The 21,094-nt window shown below is 37.3% G+C and overlaps 2 protein-coding genes across 2 annotated transcripts in view; one reads left to right on the top strand and one right to left on the bottom strand.

Annotated features, from left to right (window-relative positions):
- Nucleotides 1-11,985, top strand: part of LOC107659540 (metabotropic glutamate receptor 2-like) — a 22,859-nt gene extending 10,874 nt beyond the window's left edge. Inside the window, exons 4-7 of the mRNA XM_016448519.1 lie at nt 5,644-6,481; nt 6,985-8,048; nt 11,484-11,664; nt 11,765-11,985. Coding sequence (XP_016304005.1) covers nt 5,644-6,481; nt 6,985-8,048; nt 11,484-11,664; nt 11,765-11,838 — 2,157 coding nt within the window. The 3' untranslated portion in view covers nt 11,839-11,985. The remainder of the gene's footprint in view (nt 1-5,643; nt 6,482-6,984; nt 8,049-11,483; nt 11,665-11,764) is intronic.
- A 965-nt stretch (nt 11,986-12,950) lies between these two features.
- LOC107659541 (U3 small nucleolar RNA-interacting protein 2-like) lies at nt 12,951-19,671 on the bottom strand. Its single transcript, XM_016448520.1, has 15 exons — nt 19,445-19,671; nt 19,255-19,340; nt 19,038-19,150; nt 18,876-18,943; nt 18,096-18,137; nt 17,874-18,000; nt 17,626-17,750; nt 16,490-16,582; nt 16,260-16,360; nt 16,040-16,174; nt 15,821-15,883; nt 14,427-14,572; nt 14,077-14,156; nt 13,789-13,862; nt 12,951-13,151 (listed from the first exon to the last, which is right to left on the bottom strand). The coding sequence occupies exons 1-15, from the start codon at nt 19,511-19,513 to the stop codon at nt 13,058-13,060; spliced, it is 1,416 nt and encodes a 471-aa protein (XP_016304006.1). The 5' UTR covers nt 19,514-19,671; the 3' UTR covers nt 12,951-13,057.
- Nucleotides 19,672-21,094: the final 1,423 nt, after the last annotated feature.

A 21,094-nucleotide genomic window follows, 5' to 3' on the forward strand; every position in this document is an offset into this window, starting at 1 on the left:
TTTTCAAATAGTTGTATCTCGGCCAAATATTGTCCTATCCTTCAGATGATGTAGAATTGACCCTTATGACTGGTTTTGTGGTCCAGGGTCACAAATAATCAAATACAATTACATTTTTCTGTATAATATGGGTTTTGTGTGTTTTAAGAGAGTGTTAAATACTACTTTTCCTTGTTATCGCACAAATATGTCACTAAAAATGTCTACAAACGTCAGGTAAAAATAAGTTCAGGTATCATGAGTTCACTGAAATCTCCACTAGTAGCAAAGCATTCAAATTTCAAAACATTTAAAAACAGTTATAACATACGAAGCAGATCATCAGGGAGTAATGCCTTAAATTCTGATTACACAGCACTATCATTTGACTTCAGGAATGACTTGTCTGTTTTGAAGCTTGAAAGATCCAGGCTCCATTGTTATAAATACATGGTGGTTAGAAAGTAAAGTTCAGAACGACATGGGTGAATAAATAATTTTCATGAGTAAATTTACAATCTGAACGGAATGTTTTCATGTCAGATCGCACTAATTAAAAGGGCACACAACAGTTTGTTGAGATTTTTGTGCATGTGAGACATTTGGAGGGTTTGGCACATATTGAGTTATGCATTTGATAATGCCAACCAATCAATAGCCACCATTCTCCTTTCATCTCCGGCACATTTTCTCTCCCCCACAAGGTGACAGAATATATTATCATATTTCTCCAGCACAAAAAGGGTGTGTGTGAGCACAGAATTATAAATAATAATGACGTGCATAAAAATATGTGACAAAATGTTATCTTTTGTGGAATTAGCTGTGTGGAGCAAGTATTGTTAGATGATTTTATGCTTGTGAGTCTCTGTTTGTTAGTGTTTCTGTATTAAAAGCACATTGTGCTATCTTCAGAGTAGGTGTGTGCGTGTCTCAAGGTCACTCATATGGAGATCTCCGCTGTGGTCTAAGACACTGATATTAATAGGTTGTAACTGCATGTGGTGTTCTTGGGATGCCAAAACAACAGACAAATACCGCTTATAATTAATGCCATATAAATGCCAAATCATTTGCATTCCCACATAATTAATGACAATTAGAATTATATTATAATTAGCACTCACTGAAACAAACCAATTTCAGACCACAATGCATACCGTGTTTATTTGTTTGTCATATTTAGTCATTTGCAATTCTCTAGCTCTTACCGTAGAGTGAAGACGCCGCTCAGCTGTGTAGCACTTGGTGAAGAAGTGTCCTGGGAAAAAGCAGATGGTGTTGTTGTGTTTGTAGGAGGCTGGGAAAGCTTGAAAAGGGGTTTTGCAGTCACAGAGCATCACTTGACCCTGTTTAGCCTTTCATTTGGGTGTGCAGCTCACATTCAGGACAGGGTCAGACACTTATTCATTCTTTTGCCAGCCGCTAGAACAGACACAGCTTTGTTTTTGACCAGTCTTTCGCTACCATTTTGAAAAAAGATGGGATTATGCTCCGTTTAATATGTTAAACTAAGAATTACATGTCAGGAACAACTAAATTACGCACTCTATTTTCTGACAAAAATGTGAGTGTTATTTGCATCTGGAAAACTTGCAACCACAATACTATATGTTCTTTTTTACCTTTATTACTAGATTGTTGCTAAGGTGTTGCTAGGTCAGTGTTTCTCAGCCTTGTTAAATCCGAGCCCTCCCTATTGTCCTGTTATTGTTGAACTTGTTATAAATAAAAATAATCAAATAAAATAATTATAAATAATTAAAATAGTTTCTTAATTCCAGAAGTTTCAAAAATTGAATGTTTTCAGGATTCACTCTTTATGAACAAAGAATTTATATTTTTCTTCTTATTATTATTATTTTTCACTGACAAATGGCAATTTTTCAGCAGTTTCTTAAAATATTTTAGCCCTTGTCATAACTAGAAAAAAAAGAAAAAATTGCATGCTTTTGTGAAGTGAAGTGAAGTGACGTGGCCAAGTATGGTGACCCATACACGGAATTAGTGCTCTGCATTTAACCCATCCTAAGTGCACACACACAGCAGTGAACACACACACACCGTGAACACACACCCGGAGCAGTGGGCAGCCATTTATGCTGCGGCGCCCGGGGAGCAGTTGGGGGTTCGGTGCCTTGCTCAAGGGCACCTCAGTCGTGGTATTGAAGGTGGAAGAGAGCGCTGGTTATTCACTCCCCCCACCTACAATTCCTGCCGGACCGGAGACTCGAACTCGCAACCTTTGGGTTACGAGTCCGACTCTCTAACCATTAGGCCACGACTTCCCCTAAAAAAGCTTTTTAACTTTTATTAGTATTTGACCTCATATGGTTTTCCATGACAGTGAGAAGCCTGATTCTTATAGTGGGAAAAAAGTATTTTTGAGGGAACAAATTAAAATAAGAAATATGATGTCAGTTTACATCTTAATTTTTTAGATGTTTCAGCTTCTTTATTTTATTATTTTAATAAATCCTTTTAGGTCATCCTACAGCCCCCTAGTGGGTCCCGGTACCCTGATTGAGAGCCACTGTGCTATGGGGAAAAAATGCTGTAGGGTTTACTCTGAAAGAGTTTTCACTCAGAAATTGCTAATTTTCACATATTACAAACAAAAAACAGCAAGTAACACATTGAATTAAATATGAAATTTTTAAGCAGAAAGACTGAAATTGTATGTTCTTTTAAATCATACTCCAATAATCTTTTTTACAGTGTACATGGTTGCTGGCTGGTTGCTAAGGCATTGTTAGATGGTTGCTAGGGTGTTCTGGGTCACATTACAATGTTGCTTACTGGCTCGATATTCTGGTTTGTAGATATGACTTGGGATACCTCCTTTTAGCTTTGGTCTGACTGAAACTGGACTTTCATAATGCACTTTCAGTAGCAATGACAATGTCACGTACTGCTGCTTTTTGGGATCTCTCTGGAGCCTTAACTTTATGCCATTATGATTTGCAGAAATACCTACCCAGCAGTTCCTGCATAGAATGGGAAATGCAGCAAGGTCTATAGCTCCATTTTTCACTGTCTGGGTAGGGCAGCAGCATTCGCATTAGACTCAACTCAGGTGGTCCCTGTCAAATGCTTCAGCGGTGTTCTGGCAGTTTCTACTTCCTGAAAAAAAAAAATAATGTGTTGATAGGCAGCTGGAATATCAACATCTGCTCGAGCTTCTGAAGCTGAGAAGCAGTGGCCAGTGACGCCTAAGAGGTGTTGATGGCAGCATCAGATTTTCCAGACAGCTCACACATATTAACAACACTGCACATTTAAATCCTGACTTTTCTTTATTTTATTTTTTTTACTTTTCTAATGAGTGGGTGATGTTCCAATTCCTTAGAAATTTAAATGCCAGGGAAAGGTAGGGCATTTCAATGGCAATATAGTTTGAGTAACAATGAATGATTACTTCATTTCCAGTTGATTTTCTCACTTTTGTTTATGATTATCCCGAACAATGTCAGATTTAGCAGAGGTGAGATGCCAAACTAGTGATCCTCCTCTGTGGAGAATTGCACTTGTCTAAATGAATCAGATTTTCTCAATTCCACCTCTTAGCAGACTGTCTGCTCTCCCTCAGGCTTGAATGAGTTCTTTAAGTGTTTTTGTCAGAAACTGACATGTGAGTGCACCACCCATCAGCTCTAATGTCTGTAAGTTGAGAGCTAAACCCAACAACTACAACCCAATTATTTTGTTGACTGATATTTAATCATGCTTTCCACTTTATTAGCACAAAACAGTCATGTCAGTCAAATCTTGCTCCTCAGATTTTTGTTCTCAGAACAAGAGAACAATTTTATGGATCTGTAATTGCTGTAGGTCAATAGTCTCATTTGGGTCTATGCTTATTTCTCCTTAGGGATTTTAGAGGAAGCATCTTAGTTGTCAACTCAAAGTCTCATGAGCTAATAAAGATCAACCTATTAGCAATAAAAGTTTCCTCTGTATAATAATGGAAAAATAAGAACATGAATCTTTCAACCACATACTCATTTTCTAGAGTGTGGTTCTTAAAGGCAGCTACAAATTACTTGACTAGATACATCTAAGGAACTGGCATTTAAAAGCTTAAATCTAAATTGTTGAATGAATATGAATGAAATGTAAATAGCTGATAACAACTATGCTGAAAGCTTCTTCAAACGTCTGAAACACCTACATGTGTTGATGCGAATTCAGACACCAATTTCAGTCATTATACACATAAGTCCCTGGAGTCTGTGCTATCATCATAATTTGCAGTGTGAGAAGCTTCTCAGGCTAATCATTAGAACTCAGCAGCCATTGACTGCAAGAAAACAGAAGAAAATGCAAATTAGAAAATATGTCCTGTTATCCTCTTGTGATAATACCTTGTTCATTAACAATACAATACAAATAAGAAGATTTTATAATCTGTGACTGCTTCAAACAAGATTTTCTTGCATAGTAAATACAGACCATTTTCTCTTTCAAATGACAAAATTTTAAGTAAAAATGATAAATAGCATCCATTTCAGATTTTGAAGGTGTGTCATGGCCTGAGGAAAACTTGCACCATGCCTAACATTATCATTTTGTCCGTTAGCACAGTTATCTTGCGTGATCAGAATTAGGTCTGTCTAAGTCCCATGAAACTATGGCCTGAAACGATAGGCTCAGATGAGGGAGATAGGAAAACAGGGCAGAGGTAAAAAAAAAACAAAAAACTGTATTTTCCCCCTCTCACACTCAAAAGAATGTTATGGGACATCTTGCACTTATCAAAGGGCATCTGTGGGTCACTCACTCATTGGGTAAATTGGGTTTCTAATTTATGGTATGAACTATGTGGCTGAAAGGTGAAAACAGACTTGTTTCTGTGACCAAAAGGAACAAATTCAGAAAACAGTTGCACCACTTTTGCTTTATGTATTTTAGTTAAAAAACCTGCAACCTGCAGTCCCTTATGCTAAATGCACTGAAATAGTATTGATTTAACTTTTAACATTAATTCTATGTAAATTAGACTCATTATAGATTACCCCATATTCAGAAACCCAGTGCTATTTGTCTGGGGCAATTAAAGGGATAGTTCACCCAAAAATGAAAATTCTGTCATTAATTACTTACCCACATGTCGTTCCAAACCCGTAAGATCTTCATCTTCGGAACACAAATTAAGATTTTTTTTTTAATGAAATCCGAGAGTTGAAGTGTTGAATAATGTCGTTATTTTTGTTTCTTTGCACACAAAAAGTATTCTCGTAGCTTCATAACATTATGGTTGAACCACTGATGTCACATGGACCATTTTAATGATGTCCTTTCTACGTTTCTGTGCCTTGATCGTGGTAGTTCCCTTGCTGTCTGTGGAGGGTCAGAAAGCTCTCGGATTTCATCAAAAATATCTTAATTTGTGTGCATGGCGCTATTGACAAACACAGAGAGCTGGCAATGAACAGAAATGTAACAAAAAAATAAAAATTCTACATTTTACATTGTTAATAGATGCTTAATATATATATATATATATATATATATATATGCATAATTCATTTAATGAAACAACTGCCAAAGCTACATTTTTTAAAAATCTCAGGTCTATGCCAAGTGTGGTAAAATGGTTGGTTAAAATTGCAATATACAAAAGTATTACTGCTTAATGATCAATAATTTTTTTATTCTTTGCAGGTGGCAAACCTTCTTAGACTCTTCCAGATTCCACAGATAAGCTATGCTTCCACGAGTGCCAAGCTCAGTGACAAATCCCGTTATGATTATTTTGCCCGAACTGTCCCACCAGACTTCTATCAAGCTAAAGCCATTGCTGAGATCCTACAGTACTTCAACTGGACCTACGTTTCCACTGTAGCCTCAGAGGGAGACTACGGTGAGACGGGTATTGATGCGTTTCAACAAGAAGCCAGAGTACGCCAAATCTGCATCGCAACTTCAGTAAAAGTCAGCCGTTCAGTAAACAGAGGAAATTACGAAAATGTTATTCGCTCACTCCAGCAAAAAGCCAATGCCAAAGTGGTGATCCTCTTCACCCGAAGTGAAGATGCAAGGGAACTGCTCACTGCCGCGGCTAGGATGAATGCTACCTTCATTTGGGTGGCCAGTGACGGCTGGGGAGCGCAGGAAAGCGTAGTCCATGGCAGCGAGACGGCTGCTAATGGGGCTTTCACCATTGAGCTTGCCTCATACTCCATCAGGGAGTTTGAGGACTATTTTACCAAGCTAACACCGGAGCTGAACACACGGAACCCATGGTTTAGGGAATTCTGGGAGCACAGGTTTGGCTGCCGTCTACACGAACACGGCTGTGTCAGTAATAGCCTGAGGGATGGGTCATTTAAGCCAGAATCAAAGATCATGTTTGTGGTGAATGCAGTCTATGCAATGGCCTATGCCTTACACAACATGCGACAAGCTGTGTGCCCCAATACCACAAAGGTCTGCGATGCCATGAAGCCAGGCAATGGGAAGAGATTCTACCGGGAGTTTATTCTCAAGACTAAGTTTGATGGTGAGTAGACTTAACGACCAGTTGAGATAATTTCTTGCAATATTTCTTGCAATAGAGCATACCTTCCCAAGCGAAGAAGCTCTTGAATTATCTACCCAAAATTCGATCTAACAAATTATAGAGTCTCAATGCACTGAATCTTCATTTGCCACTCATGTTGTTGTCTCCCACTGAAAGTATCAGATATTATTACATTTACAGACATGACACATTCTTTATCAAATTATCAGAGCTCCAATTGGTTTCTAACAGAATGCAATCTCAAAGAGGATAATCAGTTTGTCAGACCTTGGACAGTATACTGATTCACGGAATGTTGTTTTAACAGATTACATCTTTTAGTTGAGAAATAAATTTGAGAGATTAGCTAACATTACATCAATCACATTAGCTTCTGACTTGAGATAAATTGCACAATCATTTTAGAACAAATTAAAGTCGCACACACTCTATAGCTTCCAGCCGCTACAAAATGTACTCTAATGTCTTTAAACATTTTTCAGCCCCTTTCAGACCTGCTGACACTGAGAATGTGGTCCGGTTCACCTCATTAGGTGACAGCCTGGGTCGCTACAACATCTTTCACTACCGCCAAGAGGAAAACAAGTTTGCCTACCGCAAGGTAGGCTACTGGGCACAAGGCTTGGTGCTCAATACCAGTCTGGTGCCTTGGTCTGGTGGAGTAGTTCCCACATCCCAGTGCAGTGATCCATGCCAACCCAATGAAGCTAAAAGCATGCAGCCTGGGGACGTGTGTTGTTGGATTTGCATTCCATGCCAACCCCACCAATATCTCCTAGACGAGTTTACCTGTATGGACTGTGGATTTGGAGAATGGCCCCTTGCTAACCTGACGGGGTGCTATGAGCTTCCAGAGGAGTATATCCACTGGTCAGATGCATGGGCAGTAGGACCCGTCACTATTGCCTGTCTGGGGATGCTGTGCACGCTTGCCGTGGCTGGGGTTTTCTTACGAAACAACGACACTCCGGTGGTAAAAGCTAGCGGTCGAGAACTTTCGTACATCCTGCTGTTTGGTGTGCTCCTGTGCTATGCCATGACCTTCATTTACATTGCCAAACCTTCGGCGTTTGTGTGCACCCTGCGACGTCTTGGCCTTGGCACCTCCTTTGCTGTTTGCTACTCAGCTTTGCTGACGAAGACCAACAGGATTGCTCGGATCTTTGGAGGGGCAAGGGACAGTGCCCAACGACCACGCTTTATCAGCCCTGCCTCTCAAGTAGCCATTTGTGCCGCACTGATCTCCGCACAACTGTTGGTTGCTCTTATCTGGCTGCTGGTTGAGGCACCGGGGGTGAGGAAAGAGGTGGGTCCAGATCGGAGAGATGTGGTGACTCTAAAATGTAACAGCCTGGACTCGAGCATGCTGGTGTCCCTCACCTACAACTGCATCCTCATCATCCTCTGCACCTTCTATGCCTTCAAGACCAGGAAGTGTCCAGAGAATTTCAACGAGGCCAAGTTCATTGGCTTCACCATGTACACCACCTGCATCATCTGGCTGGCCTTTCAGCCCATCTTCTACGTCACTGCTAGTGACTACAGAGTAAGTAGAACATATAGGTAGAAACAAGTTTGAAGGTATATGCTAGTCTATAGTAGTAATATCTATTTCAGTGGTTCCCAGCCCCACTTCTGGACCCAATATTTGCAGTTTCTTCTAAAGAAATTATATGTTAAATCAGGCTTGTTGATTAGGCTAGGGATGTCCAATCCTGCTCCAGGAATGCTACCTTCTTGCAAAATGTAGCACTAATTTGCCCTGACACATCTGTTTAGAAATTTCTAGTAATCCTAAAGACATTGATTAGGTACTTCAGGTGTTTAATTAGGGTTGGAGCTGAATTTTGCAAGAAGTAGCCCCCCAGGAGCAGGATTGGACACCACTGGATTAATAAGATATTATGGCAGAGTTCTTCAATTCTTTTTCTGGAGGTCCACGGTCTTGCAGAATTTAGTTCCAACCTTGATCAAACACATCTGCCTGTAATTTACAAATAATTCTGAAGACCTTATTTAGCTTGTTCAGTTGTGTTTGATTAGGGATGGAACAACACTCTGCAGGATAGTGGACCTCAAAGAGCAGATCTGAGCAGTCCCTACATTAGGGAGACAGTGTGCAGTGTTGGGGGTATTCCAGGACGAGGAGTGGGAAACACTGATCTATTTTACATAGACAAGCTTCTAAAAGGCACATAAGGTCAATGTATGTCAAATATTTTTTAATGTTTGTATGCAGTTACAAGCTACAAAATGGACCAAACTTTATTCCAGTAGATAAATGTCTGGCTACATGAGACTGTCTTTACTGTGATAACTAGTGATCTCTAGTGATACTAGAGAGATACAAATCTCCGCACACTGATCTAAATGTATATCTAGTTTTCTTGTGAATTGTAACAAAAAGCAAAACATGAAAAAGTAGTAATAAGTAGGTTTATCAGACTATGCAGTGAATACCCAACTACCAAAGGGCAAAAAGGCTAGATCGTGTTTAAGGAGATAACGATAATGCTAATTACAAAAAGCAGCGAAAGAGGGGTGGTTCTATGATTTTGCTTACTCAGAAAACATAAACAGTTGACAGACATTTTAAAACATATATTTTTAAGATTCTGTCTTCTCATATAACTCGAGTGAGTTCAGTCTTGAAGTTTTTTGCAAGTCATGACACCAAACATGAGATTACTTTTAGAGCTGGCCTCTGGCTCTTTTAACCAGACAAACTCACTGTGCCAGCTCAAACACAGCACAGGGGTGTAAATGTCTAGTCGATATAGAAACACAATCTGAGTGATGGGGGCTGCCTGTCTCATGTTATAAGTAGACTCTCATCACTGTGGGGCGAGAGATGTCAGAGCTCAGTTAGTGACACGGTAAACACGGTCATTAAGAATGCCCCCTGGCTGAGAATGGCAATCCCTGCACTCCAACAGCAAACAATTTTACAACACAATCACACTATGCACAGAGAGTTATATCTAAATCAGTTTGGTGCTGTCAACATCAGTGCTGCTGGAGTGCTATATAGTGTCAGTCAGTTAACCTTTAGAGTGGGAAGAGATGGGTCCTAGAGGTTAAAGGTCAGGAAACAGATTTAAAAGATTGATTTCACCACCTTTGAAACATAATGGGTGACTTTTTAGCTTGGGATGTTCTCTGTTTGAATAAACTAGAAGCCCTGCTCCTGAAGACCCACTTCCTGCAAAATTTCCAACCTGCTTCAACACACCTGCCTGTGATTTCCAACTGATCCTGAAGACTTTGATTAGCTAGTTCAGGTGTGTTTTATTAGGGTTAGAGTTTTGCAGGACTTTGTAGGATAGTGGGTCTCCAACAACAGGGTTGAAGATCTCTGGAGCAGTGGTTCTCAATCCTGGTCCTGGGGAGCCCCGCTCTGCACATTTTGTCTCCCTTATCTGATACACTCTGATAAGGGAGTTCATCGAGCCCTCTCTTAACAATCTGATGATCTGAATCATGTGTGTTAAATAAGGGAGACACACAAAATGTGCAGAATGGGGGTGCCCAGGACCAGGATTAGGAACCACTGCTCTGGAGTAAACAATAAGGAAAAGCAATTGACCCTTCACAGGGAATTTGATTGACAGGCGATCTGATCAATCGTAACGACGAATCCACCATTTTGTCTGACAAACAAATCAGTCAGGAGAGTAGATGAACTTCAGTGGACTTAAACTTGAAATTAGTGTGTACTGACATATTTCTGCGGTTGAAGTAAAATACCTTCTGATGTTCATTCATGTTTATTTTGTGCTTTAAGTAAATATGAAAAACGATCGGTTCACGTGCCGCTTGAACTGAGACGCTACAGCGATCTGTCACGGCACATTAAAGAGCTACAAAACGGTATTTATTGTTTGAATTTTTTGAAAAAAAAAGAGACAAAATTAAAAGTAACCTGCTCTGTCTTGTCTGTTGGTGCATTTGTTTAGTTTCCTCTTTGCACGGCAATGTATATTTTCACTGCACGAGAACGTGATGGGTGGCGTAAGCCACATGGCTTGTCAGACACAGCAACAGTAGCTAAGGGGGGGGTGGGTCTTTGCGAAGGGTAAATTGCTGTGTCTAATTTGAAGGCTGCACCCTCCGAAGGTCACATTTGTCGGCCGCATACATCACTGAGGCTGTCAAGTAGCCATTCCATTTCAAAGTGAGAAAGAAATTACAATAGTTTATACCTCACAAGGAATTATAGTCAATTTTATGATGGTTATTTTTTCTGAAATGAGACATCCTTGATGACGTATGCTGACAAATGTGACCTCCAGAGGGCGCAGCCTTCAAAATGACACAGCCTATGGAAGCCTGTTTTTGCCTTATAAAAGGATATTCTGACTTTACTGCTTATAATTGCAACTTTGGATCTCCCAGTTGTGACTTTATATCTCATAACTGCTACTTTGTTTCTTATAATAGTAACTTTATATCTCATAGTCTCACAAATGAGTTTAAGTATCACAAATGTGACTATTTCTCACCAGTATCTCACTATTGGACTTTAAATCTCACAAAGATGACTTTATAACACTGACACAGATATTTCATATATACAACCATACACTAAAACAACAACAAGTATTATATTTGGTCTTACCAAATGTAATTTGGACATAATACTATAATAATTACCATATTTTTGGACATGTCTCTTGGTATTTCCATGGCATTCTTTGAAGTACCAATGTAAATACAATGGAACACGAATTTAGTAATCACTTTGTACCTTGGTATATGGGAGATGCAAAGTAAACTGGTAAAAATGAATACAAAATGCAGTTCAATCAAAAACAGGTCATATTTCACCTCAATTTGTTTATGCAAAAATATTAATTTGGTGAAATCTGACCAAGGTTGGTTTTCTGGAGATTGACATTAAAGCTTTGAACAGAGTTGCCCAAGTATTCAGTAAAAGACACACTTATATAAACATGTTTAAAACCTCTTCACCCTGATACAGGTGCAGACCACTACCATGTGCATCTCTGTCAGTCTGAGCGGCTCTGTGGTTCTCGGCTGCCTCTTTGCTCCCAAAATCCACATTATCCTTTTTCAGCCTCAGAAGAATGTGACTACTCTGAGGGCCAAAGACAACCGATTCTCCACAGTAGTTACCGCACCGAGCTCCACCTACTCACAAGGTAGCCACATTCACTCCTAAAACTTGAGCCAAGGTTTACCGGTCATTTCCTTTATTTGCCTTTTTCTGACCAACAATTTAAAAACAAACAATTTCCACAGCTTCGGCCTCTACTATAGTGCCAACCGTGTGTAACGGGCGAGAGGTGGTGGACTCTACAACATCATCATTGTGAAGATGAATTTAAGCAAGATGGGGCCAATTTTCTATCTCATCATCAAAATCAGGAGTTGAATGCAATTTCTTAGACTTTTCCTCACTCTAATCGAGTACTTACAGTCAATCGCAGTTCATCTCCTGATCTGAAATCTAAAAAAAAAAATGTCCCAAATGATCCTGCGGTCACCTCTATCTCGACCAAGCATGTCTTTGTCTTTCAATTACACAATAAAGCTTTTCCTTATGATCAAGAGCTTGGGAAGAACAAGGACCATTGTAAATGTAATTATAAATCCATGTGCTAGTCTAGTAGATTTAAAGCCACTTGACAACAGGAATGGAAGCTATTTTGAGAAAACATGATGCTGAAACTAGACTTGGCATTATGCGTCCCTGATTTATGTACACTACAAAAGATATTGACTAGTCTTAAGTAATGTTAATCGTAAACTTTTGAGTTCTCAGTCTTTATAACTGCATTTTGTTGGAATTCAACAAGTTGTTGTTGGGGAAAGCATGATATTCGAATGTTCAAGTCTCGTGATTTATTGCAACCACAGGACCTTCTGCACCAATGAGACTTGCACAAAATATATTACAATTTTTTATGTACCCCCAGGGTATGTGATTTTAGATGCTGCATTCTCAGTAAATGGGAGACTGTAAACAATTTCTCGTTTTAGTTTGGTGATAGTCCAATTTCATTTGGAGATGAGTTTGTCATCCTTTTAGTGTTGTGGTAAAAAGTCTCATGTTTGGTCCTCATAGAATAGTTTAGTCGTCATTGCAAGATGGAAAAAACTAACTATATTCTGTATTTCCCTTTTTTGAACTTGCATTAATTTCTTAGTGGTCAGTTTTGAAAAAAGTAGGTAACGATACAAATGTTTTAATGTGAACTTTGGTGAACCGGTCAGTGTTATACTTGTAATATATGTAAATAAATGATTTCTTAAAAAAATAACTGAAGTCTTCATTTGGCTCACAGATTAATCAATAAATGCATTTAATTTAAGTTAAAAATGTAAGGACTATCCCACTAATAACCAATTTGAGCTTGTATATAGAGCTCTGGACATAACGAGCAGCAAAACAGATGAACTCCATAGACATTTAATCAAAAGCTCCTCTTTTACATCATGTTCTGACATATTAACAAAAGAAAGAAAAAAATCCAAATTCCAAAGCAACCAATAGTTTTTGGATACCAAATTCAAGTCCTAGATGAAACCACATTACTGGACAACTTCTTGCTCTTGAGCTTGTCTTTTAAGAGGAATGATATATATTCCATTCCTAGCTTCCTTTATTCTCCACCATCGGCCCAATCTGAAAAAAATGAAAAAAGATACACTGAACTTAATGTCAACATGATGAAATGTGTAAATGCTGTGCAAGAACCAATTCACTTCACATTTGTGCCATCTAGTGGTAGTACAGTCTTACTGCATACAATTAAGCCCTTAAAAGTACATGGCATTAGGATTAACAATTGAATATAAAAAGTAAAAAAATGAAATATTAATATTAACGTTATAATATATTAATAATAATAAATTAAAAAGTAATTCAAAGGTGCACTTGGACGACAAAAAAAAGGATCTACATTTGAATATCTTTATTTAGTGATTGTTAGCTGAACACAGAATCGTTATCAATATAACAGCAAAATAAAACTCCTAAAGAACAAACTCAACATTATGTGAAGACATTTTTTAATGGCCGATACAATTGATAATCACTAATATTTAAAGACCAATGGCTGTTATAATATATATAAATAAACACTTAAATAATGACCAAAACTTCCAATTTACTAAAGAATATTTGATGTGCATTTACTATTGTTATTACAAAATAATTATTCGATTTTGTAAATGACACTATATAAAATGACAATTTCTGTCAATCATCAGATGCAGCTAATTGCAAAATTACTACTTCCCATCGCTTAAAAATACTTCACCTGTGCTCCTGTCCAACTCCCGCCACAAGAAACTTCCCAGAGTTTGAGAACTTCAGACTGTTGACAAATCCAGTCTAAAAGAGAAATAAAACAAGCTTATTAGCATTGATTATACTGCAAGTACACTTACTGTAAGAGATGTGAAAAATAGTGGTATTATGAACTGATACATTATTCATCCTCTCCAGATGAAGTACGTGGCTTTATCCACACACACAATAGGACGTGATTCAATAGCAGATGGGCAATAAACAGTCTAACAGAGCTGTATGGATGGGTACTGCTCACCATAGGGACGCTGAAGAGCGGCTCCAAGCCTCTGAATCCCTGCCCACACTTCCACAGCTGCACCGCTGAATTATGGGAGCCTGGGGAGGGACAACAATGATGTAGATGGTAATCAGTTTGGAGAGCAGTCTCGTATGGAAATGCAGAAGGCGGAGAGCTGTGTGAACAAGGTCAAAGTGGAACGAGGACAGATTATGAAATGTAATATTGCACTTGCGGGTAATCGTGTGTGTGTGTGGCAAAAAGGCAAATGAGTTTGTGGGTGGTTGTAGTTTTAAGTGCAGTGGGTTTGTTGGCCGTGAGTGATACCTGGTGTTGTGTGTGTGTGTGTGTGTTGTGTGTGTGTGCACCTGATGCCACGATGTCAGAGTTGTGCAGCGCTGCCACAGAAGACACCCAGTAGGGCTGCTCCAGACCCGTGTTGCCATGGCTACCGTGGGCTTGCTTTACTGTGCTCACCGGCTTCTTCTTATTAACCGTCCAAATAGATATAGAGCTGTGCAAAACCAAAGCATGAGTGAAATGGAATCATTTATCCATTAAAGTAGGGCTTGATGCTTACTTTTTCCCAAGGAGCACATGTGAAAATTAAATGTATAAAATTAGGAGCACATTAGAAAAAAGTTAGGGGTGCAATGAAAATTCATGTAATACAAGGAGATATTTACATGCATAATTTATTAGAATATAAAAGTACACTAGGTTTTTAAGTATTTCTGCTTCACAATAATTTGTATTGCTAAAAATCATCCAGTAACCTTATGTTTAGGAATAAATATATCAAAACATCCATAAAAAACTGTTTAAAATAGTTCTCAGATAAATATTTTACAATAGATTTGATCTCATTTATTTCCACTGGCCAAAATAGTATTTCAACTGTTTTAAACAATCAAATCAAATGTATGCAGTTTTGCTGATAAGGTGAACATCTTTTAGCTATTTTTAGTGGAAACAGATAGGCCTATATTTATTGCAGTGTAAATACGACTGTCTGACTCGGCGCATCACTGACAAAGTATTTTAAAAAGGAAACGTGTAAATTTTACTGTTTTCTTCAAGTTGTATCCTTCAAATACAGTGGTATTTTTCATAATATTTTTGAGATTCCTTCACACGCCATTAACATCTCCGTGCAGCTGTGGTTGTACAGTAAGTTATCATTGGTCCTATTCAAACCGAACAATGGACCGTTCGACCACCAAATCCAGCAGTGTCTGCCATAATATGGAAGTAGACATCATTGTTCTCGCTAAAATATTTTCTCATAACATGAGATCTGCAGTTTAATTTAAAGATGAATTATTGTGCACCTATAGCACTCCTCGCTGTCATAAACATAGCATACCACAGGAAAAGGTCAAGAGCATCCACTACAAATATGTCTAAATTCATATAATTTTGTTATGACTATGATAGTTGTTTACTTCATTACTTTTCTCACTCACGGTGTGTACATATTTACGCCAAGTTTATTTAGTATAAATCCGGATATGTGCATGGAAAATTGCGTACGCATATTTCTATGCCCATTTTGTGCGTACACAACGTTTATAAATGAGACCCCAGTTGTGTTGCTGTCTATGCAGTGTCAGAATGCTCACACATTTCATCAAAAATATCTTAATTTGTGTTCCGAAAATTAACGGAGGTCTTACGGGTTTGGAACGACATGAGGGGCAGTAATTAATGACACAATTTTCCTTTTTGGGTGAACTATTCCTTTAAACGAAAAAAGTCTTACCCATCATCTCCACCCGTGACCATGTGTTCTTCATTAATAAGCTGGATACAATCAATGGAGCCCCTTCAGACATGGACAAAAACATAATTACATACATGGAGGTAAAGATAATTCATCCTTAAAACTGACAAAATAAATGAAGTCTCAACTGTTCACTTAACCAGGCCAAATTTTGAGGTCATAATTAAAGAAAGGTCATGACCACAAACTTAAACTCACTCGTGTCCATGAAAGACAAGCTGTGATTCTTCAGCAATTTTCCACACTCGGACTGTCCTGTCTCGTCCTCCTGCAGTCACACATCTCTCGCGACTCAAACAGTCCAACCCAGTGATCATGTCCTGATGGCCGAACCTGAGGACAGACACAAACAAACATAAAAATGAAACCTAAGAACTAGTACAATTCTCCTGTTTTATTTAGGAGCTGATGTACCTACAGGGTTTCTACATAAGCGTTCTCATCCACGCTCCACACTTTTATCGAGCGGTCATGTGATGCGCTGTAAAGGGTGTGAGTTCCTCGTCTAAAGGCCAAACCCTGCGGAGGAAGCATCAAAGCAGAAGCATTCAGACAAATTCAGTCGAATGTGAGCAAACATTTAGAAAATGATCATCATCTAAAGTCACAATATAATATCCAAATCTATATTATAGATGTTCTACTCACAGATACAGCATCTCTGTGTCCTTTAAACTTGTACAGATGCTTACATGTCATCGGATCCCAGATCATGATGAGTTTATTCATGTCTCCACTAGCCTATAAAACAAAGAAAATAACACCTATTCAATTGCATCCAGCTTTGAGTTTTTAACTAGTTGACAAAAACTGTAACATAAAATCTTATTATATTATAGTAAAAACAGTATTATCGTGTAATAACTTTTTTCTATTTTCTATTTGAATTAGTGCTGTCAAACGATGAATCACATCCAAAATAAAAGTTTTTGCTTACAAAATATATGCGTGTGTAGTGTGTATATTTATTATGTATATGCTACAATACAAACACATGCATGTATACATTTAAGAAAAATATGTAATGTTTATATATTAAACATATTTATATATAATATAAATGATATGAATATAAATATACACATGTAAATATTTTCTAAATATATACTGTATGTGTGTGCTTTTATATATACGTAATAAATATGCACAGTACACAAACATATATTAAAAAAACAAAAACTTTTATTTTGGATGCGATTAATCGTTTGACAGCACTAATTTGAATATATTTTACAATGTAATTTATTCCTCTGATGACAAAGATGAATTTTCAGTCTTTGGTGTCACATGATCCTTCAAAAATCATTCTAATATGCTGATTTTCTGCTCAAGAAACATTTCTTATTATCATCATTTATCAATTATCAGTTGAAAACAGTTGTGCTGCTAAATATTTTTTACAGGAGTCTTTGATAAATTGAAAGTTCAAAAGAACAGCATGTATTTGAAATAGAAATCGTTTGTAACATTATAAATGTCTTTACAGTCACTTATTATCAATTTAATGTGTCCTTGCTGAAGTCCTAATTGCTTTATTAATTACGTACAATAAACGTGCCTTCGACATACGAAAATACTGGTTTCAAAAATTCTTAAACATTTATTAAAATGATCGAACGTATTATTTAAATTAATTTCAATAAATTGGTCACTTGGGTATGAATATATTAGGACATGGCCACAAAATACAGCCCATTTAATTCCAAGGCTCAAATTATGGACCAAGCGAAACTAATTGGTAGAAAACTGATAAATAATATGACCCAATGAATTCCAGCTCTCACCAGGTATTTCCCATCAGATGATATGGCCATACACAGGACATGAGCGGTGTGTCCCACATGACGCGCTTCTGTTCCCTTCCGTCCTCCTGCGATCTTCTGCGCCTTCTTTCCGCTCTCCACCTCCCCTGCAGATCATAATCATCTTTCATTTAGCAGCACACTGACTCAAGTTCATACCGTACAACACAAGCCTGAATGCCTGAAAACGTATAACATTAAGCAGAGCGAAGTTGACCTGTCAGACTCACATTTGATGATGGAGCAGTCTTTGCTTGCCGAGAAGATGTATTTCTCATCTGGGGTGATGACGAGACATGTGACAGGTAGTTTGTGTCCTCTCAACAACCTGATCTCTGCTGGGTCTGGAGCTATGAGCTAGAGGAGACGTCACGGTGAAGTCAGAAACAGGAAGTAACAGTGGCAAATCAAGATGTGGTATATGCACAGCAGCTAATGGAAACTTCACTCACTTCTTTGGCTATCAGTCTTTGCAGTTTGCCTTTCTGTTCCAGCTGAGGAAGATGAAGAAAAACCAAGTGATTATGAGACAACAGAAATCATTGTAGCTCTTATTAAAATAAGTTGATGAAAAATCCACTCACTGTAGCACTACATAACATCTTCCAAAATAACAGTTTTAATGACAATCAACAGATTTTGAGCAAGTTAATCAAAAATATCTTATGTAATGGTTAGTTTTTATTTTTTAAGTATCCTTTTGTTTACAATGAATCAAATATATATACTGTTATATATATATATATACTGTTATATATATATATATATATATATATGTATTCATATATACATAATAAATATACACAGAACACACACATAAATAATGCAAACAAAAACGTTTATTTTGTATGCGATTAATCGTTTGACGGCCCTAGAATAATTCAACAACTCAGAGCAACCCAACTTTAATTTGCCATAACTGAAAATATTAATATGTGGGTAGATCATAAACAAAAAAAAATATTAATTAAAAATAAAAAAACATCCAAATATAACACTTAAAATACACCATGAGCCACGAGTTGCTAAATTATTGAAATATTAACTTAAAAGTCTCAGGAGGAATTCAAGGACATATTTGAGCTCAAAGGGGTTCAGCTGACAAAACAGTTTGGGAATCCCTGTGATAAATGAATGTAAATGCTCATAACTTGTTTTATGCTGAACATTTTCTGGAAAAAACGAGCAAAAACTCAAATATTAGTGATGAAACCCAGCTGAGGCGGACCTACCACATCGTCCTGCAGTCTTCCAGCTATGAGGTCCGCTTCAAATGATTCCTGCTCAGCTTTCTTGTCCTCTGCCAAAGACAGCACAGAGTGCGCAGGTTCAGAGAACAGTGGCGATCGTTCAGTCTCGTCTGGATGCTTGATCTCACATGAAATCTTACAAACCTTCCTCTCTCAGCTGCTCCAGGTAAAGTTTGGCCAGGCGAAGTTTCTTCTCTTGCGGCGTCTCCTCGATCTCGTCGTCTTCGTTTTCCTGTTGTTTTCTGTTTGGATCAGCACTGCAGAAGAAAGACATAGGCGATTTTTTTTTAAAGAAAAGTGATATAACATCAGCGTTCAGTCAGCATAACAAACTAAGTTAACGTTAGAGTGGATCAGTTACCTTTCATTTTCCGAGTCACTCGATATTTCTTCATCCATTCGCTTACTGAACTTTTTTGATCGGCCTTTGCCATCATCTGCATTACTCTTGAAATGCAAAAGAATAATAATGATATGTTTTTTTTCAATCAAACAACATTATGAAAGCTAAAAAGAGAATTTCAAAATCATACAACTAAATGTAGACGTACCTTTCTTTTTAAATCTCCTTTATTAGGAGCCGCAGAGATGACCTTTTTCTTTATAAAGAAAGACGACATGATGCGGCATAAAACGAATTGTTTTATGATATAATTCAGGATTGCTTGAGATAATTTAGTGCTGCTTGGCTGCCACTCACATGGTCACAAACACATGCTTCCTGTAGCTCTTCTTCTCTGGTGGATTGCGTGTGTGTTTGAGCTACAGCGCAGCGTTCTTCTTCTTCTTCTTATATCTTTCCGGCAGTGTAGACGCTACTGGGCGTATTACTGCCATCCACAGGTCAAAGTTTGAACTAAATTCTTATATACAGTCCTGTATTATGCAAGAACTGAAGAACTACCTCAGAGATCAGTTTATGTTTATCACTGTGTCCAAACAAAGTAGTAACAGAAAACACTTTAACTCCAAATTCTGCCAATTTATCAAAAAGTGCTTTTCTTTCTCCATTATACTTCCTACATTCCAAGAAAACATGCCCTACTGTTTCCATATTCCCACATTCACATAATCCAGAAATATGCTTTCCTACAATATACAAAAAGTAATTTAACCCACAATGCCCCAACCTCAATCTACATAGTTTAACGGAGTCCTTACGAGATGGACAAGTACAAAAACATCTTTTCTTAACTTTAGGTTGAATAGACAAATAATGTCTACATTACTGCCCTCCACAGGTCAAAGTTTGAACTAAATGAATGGAGAGACGTTACATTACATCGACCGCTTCAACTGAGGTACTGCGATTGTACACAGTGTGGGACTAACACTGATACAACAATAATAATAAAAATATTGAGATTTTTGTTTGCACAAGGAGTCTGACAACAGCCAGTGCTCCACACAGATCTGATCTCACCATCACCGTCATGCAATAACTACTACTACTACTAATAATAATACTATACTACTACTATTACATTAAATATACATAAAATACATGCACAAATACTTTACTACTGTACGTTATGCACACACTAATACTACTTCCAATAATAATAATATATTATAAAGAAATGAATAATAAGGATGATGAATATATAAATAAATCAAATAGAAACAGACATATGTACAAACGTAATAAAAACACATAATTAAGCATAGCAACAATATATTATGAATCAAATAAAATATAAATAATAATGCATTATAAATGAAATACACATACATACAAATATGTAATAAAAACACAAAGTATAATAATAATAATAATAATTATTATTATAAATGGATAAAATAATGCAGTAAAAATGCATAAAGTATAAAACTACTACTATATTATATATACATAAAATAAATGCACACATACTATACTACTGTACATACTATAATATTATATACACACTAATACTACTGCCAATAATAATAATAATATTATAAAGAAATTAATAATGATGATGATGATGAATATATAAATAAATGAAATAAAATACAGACATATTGCAAACATGTAATAAAAACATATAATTAAGCATAACAACAATATTATAAATCAAATAAAATATTATATATGCATGCAGTAAAAACAAAGTACATTAACAAGTACACTACTACTCCTACAACTAATAATAATAAAGCAATAAGCCCCAAGAAGCCGTGGTTTACAGTGAATTTATAACAGCTAAGGGGCGTTGTTA

Source organism: Sinocyclocheilus anshuiensis, unplaced genomic scaffold (genome assembly GCF_001515605.1).
Source record: "Sinocyclocheilus anshuiensis isolate Anshui unplaced genomic scaffold, SAMN03320099.WGS_v1.1 scaffold848, whole genome shotgun sequence".
Lineage (NCBI taxonomy): Eukaryota > Metazoa > Chordata > Actinopteri > Cypriniformes > Cyprinidae > Sinocyclocheilus > Sinocyclocheilus anshuiensis.

Coding starts and splice junctions, on each gene's coding strand:
- LOC107659541 (XM_016448520.1), bottom strand. CDS start 19,513: ATGTCGTCTTTCTTTATAAAGAAAAAGGTCATCTCTGCGGCTCCTAAT. Junction 16,361..16,489: donor GACACAGAGATGCTGTATCT/GTGAGTAGAACA, acceptor CTTCCTCCGCAG/GGTTTGGCCTTTAGACGAGG. Junction 15,884..16,039: donor CTTGTCTTTCATGGACACGA/GTGAGTTTAAGT, acceptor CCATGTCTGAAG/GGGCTCCATTGATTGTATCC.